The sequence below is a fragment of the Nerophis ophidion genome, linkage group LG03 (genome assembly GCF_033978795.1).
Source record: "Nerophis ophidion isolate RoL-2023_Sa linkage group LG03, RoL_Noph_v1.0, whole genome shotgun sequence".
NCBI classification, from domain to species: domain Eukaryota; kingdom Metazoa; phylum Chordata; class Actinopteri; order Syngnathiformes; family Syngnathidae; genus Nerophis; species Nerophis ophidion.
This window is the reverse complement of record NC_084613.1, coordinates 56,282,950-56,289,722: the sequence shown is the minus strand read 5'-3', so window position 1 is coordinate 56,289,722 and position 6,773 is coordinate 56,282,950. Positions and strand designations below refer to the sequence as shown.

The 6,773-nt window shown below is 36.8% G+C and overlaps 1 protein-coding gene across 8 annotated transcripts in view; it reads right to left on the bottom strand.

Annotated features, from left to right (window-relative positions):
* Positions 1-582: 582 nt before the first annotated feature.
* The window catches only part of myt1lb (myelin transcription factor 1-like, b), a 598,322-nt gene continuing 592,131 nt past the window's right edge, over positions 583-6,773 (bottom strand). For all 8 annotated transcript variants that reach the window (XM_061895654.1, XM_061895661.1, XM_061895656.1 and 5 more), the window contains one exon: positions 583-3,423. In XM_061895654.1, coding sequence (XP_061751638.1) covers positions 3,286-3,423 — 138 coding nt within the window. In that variant the 3' untranslated portion in view covers positions 583-3,285. The remainder of the gene's footprint in view (positions 3,424-6,773) is intronic.

Sequence of the window (6,773 nt, the reverse complement as noted above, 5' to 3'; positions counted from 1 at the left end):
GCAAAATATTACAGAAAACAAAAAACAAAAAAATTCCTTTCACTTCCAGAACTCAATCAGGTTTCCTCCGCTTTTTAAAAACATTTCGTATTAAAAGATTTGTATAAAAATCAATATTTTACATTTTGTATTAAAAAGATTAGTTTTGCCCCGCTTTGCTTATAAACGAGAAATTGCATACATTTTTTTCCTTCCCCTTACAGATTGTATCTCGTAACTACAATAATTATAAAAAAAAAAGCTTTTCATATTGCTGTGATATTCCAGCAAACAGGTCAGATTTGATATGCAAGGAAGGCTCTGTCATTGTCTTTACACAACATTTGTTGGAGTGAATATATATATATATATATATATATATATATATATATATATATTATATATATATATATATATATATATATATATATATATATATATATATATATAGATATATATATATATATTCAGATATATATATATATATATATATATCTATATATATATATATATATATATATATATATATATATATATATATATATATATATATAGATATATATATATATATATATATATATATATATATATATATATATTCAGGTCATTGTCGTCTCAAGCCATTGAATCCATCACAACTGGACTGGTCAAGACTGAGTCTCAGCTGTCCTGAAGACGACGAGAGCTGCCCTATCTAAAGTTCTCTCTTACCTGAGCAGGATTGTTTGTTATTAGCTCTATCTTGGTTCACCTTTGATTCGATTCCCCTCTCATCAGGCTCCATCAGTTTTTGCTCACTGAACTCTGGTCTCGTCTTTGGGCATGTCCTAGTCTTTAAACATAAATGGATGAACCTTACCGTAGTCTTAGCTGTCCCATCTTGTCTTTGGGTTGATCTGATTAAGTTTTTACAGTTGAAAGTGGTAACTAAATAGGACAGCTCTAGTCTTAGCTGTTCAATCTCCCTTGCTCGCACATTTGTTTACCCTCTCATCTGAGTAGGCTTCACCAGTTTATGTCCAAAGAAGAGTCACATTTAATATTTGAGTATAGTTTGATGAACCCTGCTCAGCTGTAGTCTGAGCTGTCCTACTAGCATTTAAACATAAATGGATGAAGCCTGCTTAGTTGCCCTATCTAGTCTTTAAGCATGAACTGATGAAGAATGTCTGGATGAGAGGGGAAACTAGATAGGACAGCAGAGACTAGAGCTGTACTACCAGATCTCCTCTCATTAGCGCAGGCTTCATCAGTTCATGCCCATGTACTGTAACTCTAGTCTGACCCCTCCTCTAGTCTGCGAGCATGAACTGAACTAAGCTGTTTTATATAGTCTGGAGAAGATAGAGCTGCCCTATCTAGTCACCCCTCTTATTAATTTTTCTTCTCATCCGGGCATGCTTCATCAGTTCATGCCTAAAGAACACTAGTCAGAGCTGTCCTATCTAGTTTTTAAGCATAAATGGATGAATCTTGCTCAGCTCTAGTTGGAGCAGCCCTATCTAGTCTTTGTGCATTAACGGAGGAAGCCTGCCCGGATGAGAGAGCAAACTAGATAGGACGGATCTAGTATGAGCTGGCCTATTTAGTATTTGAGCATGAATTGATTGAATCTGATTGGCTGTAGCCTTAGCTGTCCTGTCTAGCCTTTTGGCATGAATAGAATCAGCCTGCTTGGATAACATTAAAGTACCACTGATAGTCACATACACACTAAGTGTGGAGAAATTAACCTCTGCATTTGACCCAACCTCTTATTCCACTCCCTGGGAGGTGAGGGGAGCAGTGAGCAGCAACAGTGGCAGGGATCGGGAATCATTTTGGTGATTTTAACCCCCAATTCCAACCTGTGATGCTGAGTGCCAATCAGGGAGGTAATGGGTCCCTTTTGTATAGTCTTTGGTATGACTCAGCCAGGGTTTGAACTCACGACCTACCGATCTCAGGGGGGACACTCTAACCACAAGGCCACTGGATGAGAGAGGAAACTTGATAGGAAAGCTGCAGTTCATGACACATCTAGTCTTTGAGCATGAATTGATTAAACCTGATAGGCTTTAGTCTGAGCTGTCCTAGTTAATCTTTGAGCATGGACCAATGAAACCTGCTCGGCTTTAGTTGTCTTTCTAGTCTGGAGAGGAGTAGAGCGACCATATCTAGTCACCCCTCTTATTAATTTTCCCTCCCAGGCTTTGCCAGTTAGTCAAAATAACTGTATTTAAAGCTGTCCTCTAGTCTTTAACCATAATAGGATATAGTATGAGCTGTCCTGTCTAGTCTTTGGGCATGAACTGATGAAGTCTGCTTGGATGAAAGGGGAAATTGATACGAGAGGACAGCAAATATAGCTGTCCTATTTAGTCTTTAAACATGACCTGATGAATCTTGCTCTGATGAAAGGCCAAACCTGTTTTAAGACAACCTGAGCATTCCAGTTGTGCATTCAATGACCTGAGAATGAGTTTGATATTTTTTGATGAGGTGGGTGCCACCTTAGATGCGCCGCACTGATTTGTTCCCATGGGAATTAATTTGCTCTCCTAAATAACGGGATTTCCACCATCGGGTTTCCGTGTAATGATGTTTACAATATAACTGCTCATACATACATTCATCCATACGTCCGGTCAGTTTCCTCTCCAAACTCATCTTCAGCACCAATGAAAAATTCCCCCATTTCAGCTACACATTTTTTTGTAGATCAAAAAGAAAACACAAACATTTTTTCAAGCATTGTCAAAAAAATAAAGTAGTTTGCAAGCCAGTTCTTGCCCTTGAACTCTACAAGCAAGACATAGAAGAAAACAAAGGAAATTTAAAACCACCCGTTGAGGTGAAACATTGTTATAGTTCCTCTTCTCGTGTTTTTGTGTCCGTGTCGAGCTCAGCTTTTTGTTTTTGTCATCTAAAATGCTTTGTGGTCGAGCAATAAAAAGAACGCATGTTCAGTTAGAATCGGCTTACTGTTCAGTAATATACACTAAAATGTGCATATGTGAGCAGCTACAAACATTACATGGCGCTATGTCAGCTCATATGAAAACGTACAAAATGTCCTCAAAAACTATTTTGCTGCTTTACGCTTGTATGTCCTTCCTTGAAGCAAGACCCCAAAAAGAAAAGGCGTTGTTTCAATGTCTCTCGCTAAGCATAATACCTCTGGGTTTCTTAAAGAATTCAGAATATATAACACTGTACATTATAAGTAACTGCTCTGCATCAAGGAGATGAAACCTTCACTTGTGGATTCTGAGATGCCGCCCACATCTTGCATGGATGAACAAGAAGCTCCTTTGTCCACAATGGTTACACTTGGATCCCTTGGACCGCCTGCTTGATGTTGTCCAACAAGGCTTTGTTTTCTGGACTGTGGTATTGGTCCTGGACATTGTACATGTCCGTTAGGGAGGTCACATAGGCATCAAAGTTCTGTTCGATTGGCTCCTGGATATCCAAAAACAAAACATTACACAATTAGAGGGAACGATTTGGATTTTAGATTTAGATTTATTGGTGCCCGTTGGGGAAATTCATTTTCACTGCCGTACATTTAAACAATAACACTACACATCACAAACAAAAATAACAAAAAGACATCATACATGACCAACACATTTACAGGCCTGCTGTTTAGGGCGGCTATAGCTGCAGGGATAAGGCTTTTCTTGAGGCGGGCCCTCCGTAATTTGATAGTTCTGATGGTAGTGGGATGATGTATTGGTGTAGTGGGTGTGTCAGATCCTGGGCTATTGTGTCTGCCAGTCGAATGATGGACCTGTGGTTTGGATCTGAAATGTTGGGTGTGGGTAGGCTGATGATTTTAGCTGCTATGTTTGTAATGCGTTTGAGTTTGGACCGGTTGTACATTTAACAACAAATCTTTAATTGTTACATCATTAAAACTGTCTGTAGTTACAGTGGACACTACTAGCGGTGTCCCAGCCCGATATTGGGGAATTGGGATAATGGTTCGATATCAGCAAAAAAAGTATTGAACGATATTGCCTTGCATCTAAAATCTCCAATACAGCAGTGTTAATTTTGACATGAGTTTTTAATGTATTTTTAGACATGATAATTTGATGACAATGTATTTAAGTTTTAGTCAAATTTTAAGTAATTTGAATAGATTCCAAAGTTTTAGTCAACTACATTTTTTATTTTTTTAAATCTTTAAATATATATTTTTTAATCCATCTACCCATCCATCCATTTTATACCGCTTGTCCCTTTTGGGGTCGCAGGGGGTGCTGGAGCTTACTCAGCTGCATTTGTCTTTTTTAATTTTTTAAAGTCTTTTTTTCTTTTTTTATCTTGGTACCAATGTACTTACGTTTTTTAAGTGTCATCTATGAATTTACACTAAATGGGTTTGCTTGAAATTTCATGGTACAATGTACAATGACAATAAAGTTGTTATATTCTATTTTACACAACATTTAAGTCAGCTAAAATTACAGTAAAATTGGTCGACTAAAATATAAAGTATAAAAGGTACGGACGGAATCTTTCAAGCCTATTTGAAATCACTTTTATTCAGACTACCTGCAGATAAGTACAATGATCTTATGTTCAGGAATCATGTTATTAGTGCTCCAAAGGTCAATGCCAATAAATATACTTCAGGTACTTTTTTTTTTTTTCAATGCTACGTTTCTGACGTTTCTGGCAAATCAGTTTCCATAACAATTCTGCTTACTGATGGTTGTGATGGCCCCAAATCATCAGCGTTACACAGTTGCATTTTCCCAGTGGCGAGATATCAAAGCATTGGCTTTTGTTCTGCTGTGAAAGCTCTGCTGCGTGATGTTGCTGATGAGATGATGGCCCTTATTAAATCTGTGACAAAAATAATACCCGCTCTGTCCAAACGATACCGTTTGATCAGCTGCTCGTCATCAAACAAAGCCAGAACATCCTTCCGCTCCCTGAACGTTCGCGCACGTCTCTCTCGCCTCAGTGCCATCCCCGGCTGGCAAATCCTAACCACTTAGGACACCACTGAAGGTCTCTTAAATATCGTGGAGAGTAGGAGTGATTCTTAGACTTAAGAAAGTTGATAAATAGCTTTTATTCTTAAGTTTGAGAGTAGGACTAAATGTCGGAAATTCTCAGGACTTGAGTGTAAAATGGCACTCTAAGACGCTTGATAAATACGGCCCCAGGTATCTATGTGTGTTGTGAAACAACGTTACGATGTATGCATCCTTCAGAAATTTGTTTAGGAGCACAGGAGGACTGACTGGAAGCAGCAAATACACAAATAGGGCAAAACATTCTTTATCCATCCATCCATTTTCTACAACTTGTCCCTCCCTGGTTCATTCATTTCTTTAATTCTAGCTCGGTTGGTAGAGTGGCCGTGCCAGCAACTTGAGGGTTCCAAGTTCGATTCCCGCTTTCGCCATCCGAGTCCCTGCCGTTGTGTCCTTGGGCAAGACACTTTACCCACCTGCTCCCTGTGCCACCCACACTGGTTTATATGTAACTTAGATATGGGGTTTCACTATGTAAACGCGCTTTGAGCCACTAGAGAAAAGCGCCATATAAATATAAATTCACTTCACTTTAAATATTGATTTGATTATTTAATGACTTGATGAATTATTTAATTACTTGATTAATTATTGCTTTTTGTTGTTTCCCAATCTAATTATGAAATTAATTAATATCACATTTATGTTATTATTTAAAGATTAATGCATTTATTTATTATTGACCCTGTTGGTACTTTATCTATTGACCAGGTCCAAATGGGAAAAAACAATAAAAACATTAAATTTTTTTAATTATTACAAAAATGTGTCATTAATTAATGAAGTCAATAAATTATTCCTGAAATAATTAAATCAATAATCAATTAAATGATTATATGATCTCTAGTAGTTATTCCATTTTTCCGTGTTTAAAAAGACTTGATGTTGGAATTGCTGCCAAAGTTGCATCATCAATGTATTGAACAAAGGCTAATGATGTGATTTTTTTATTTTTCATATCTATTGAACATTAAAACATTTTTTTCACATTGTCATTAAGGGCTAATGTCTGTAGACAGTAAATGTCCTTAATTGAACCATAATACCAAACTGAACCAAAATATTGTCTAAAACACAACATGTTTCAATATAAAAGAGTATAATATAATTACAGTTGAATATTACTTATAAATACAAAGTCTCCAAGTCAGATGTGCATTAGAAAGAATAGGTGTTTCGCCCAAAAATAAACTACCACTTCACTTGAAATTTAGTGACAACATAATACTGTAAGTCTGTCATATAAAAGTGTTTTAGCGTACAAAATAGAAAAAGTATTTATAATGATTTATGCTGATATAATAAAACATTCATATCGGTATTGGTCAATACACAATAAATCAACCTTGAATGTGCCAGTATGGGCTTCTGTTGAGCCCTACACAATGTTTATACTACAAGCATTGGACTTATTAGACTCTTGGTGTTTGATTGTAACATACATCTTAGTTCTAGTCTTCATCATTACCAAATTGTAATTTAAAATCGCTAATGTAATTAACAGCATGTATATAGAAAATCCAGTGTAAATTAGCATCAAGCAAGCACATTTTGGAAAAGTGGGGCGTTACTTTACGTTTGAGCGCTTTTTATCAGGCATACTTGCTTTGTTTGCATGAAAAAAATTGCAACATTACGTCGAGGCAGTTTGGCTGATTCCTCCCTGATTGCTGCTTGAGTGCTTGTTTACATGATAAATGTTTGAGCCGGCCGAGTCTGCAACTGGACATGATGGCACAAGCAACGAAGGCATTGAAT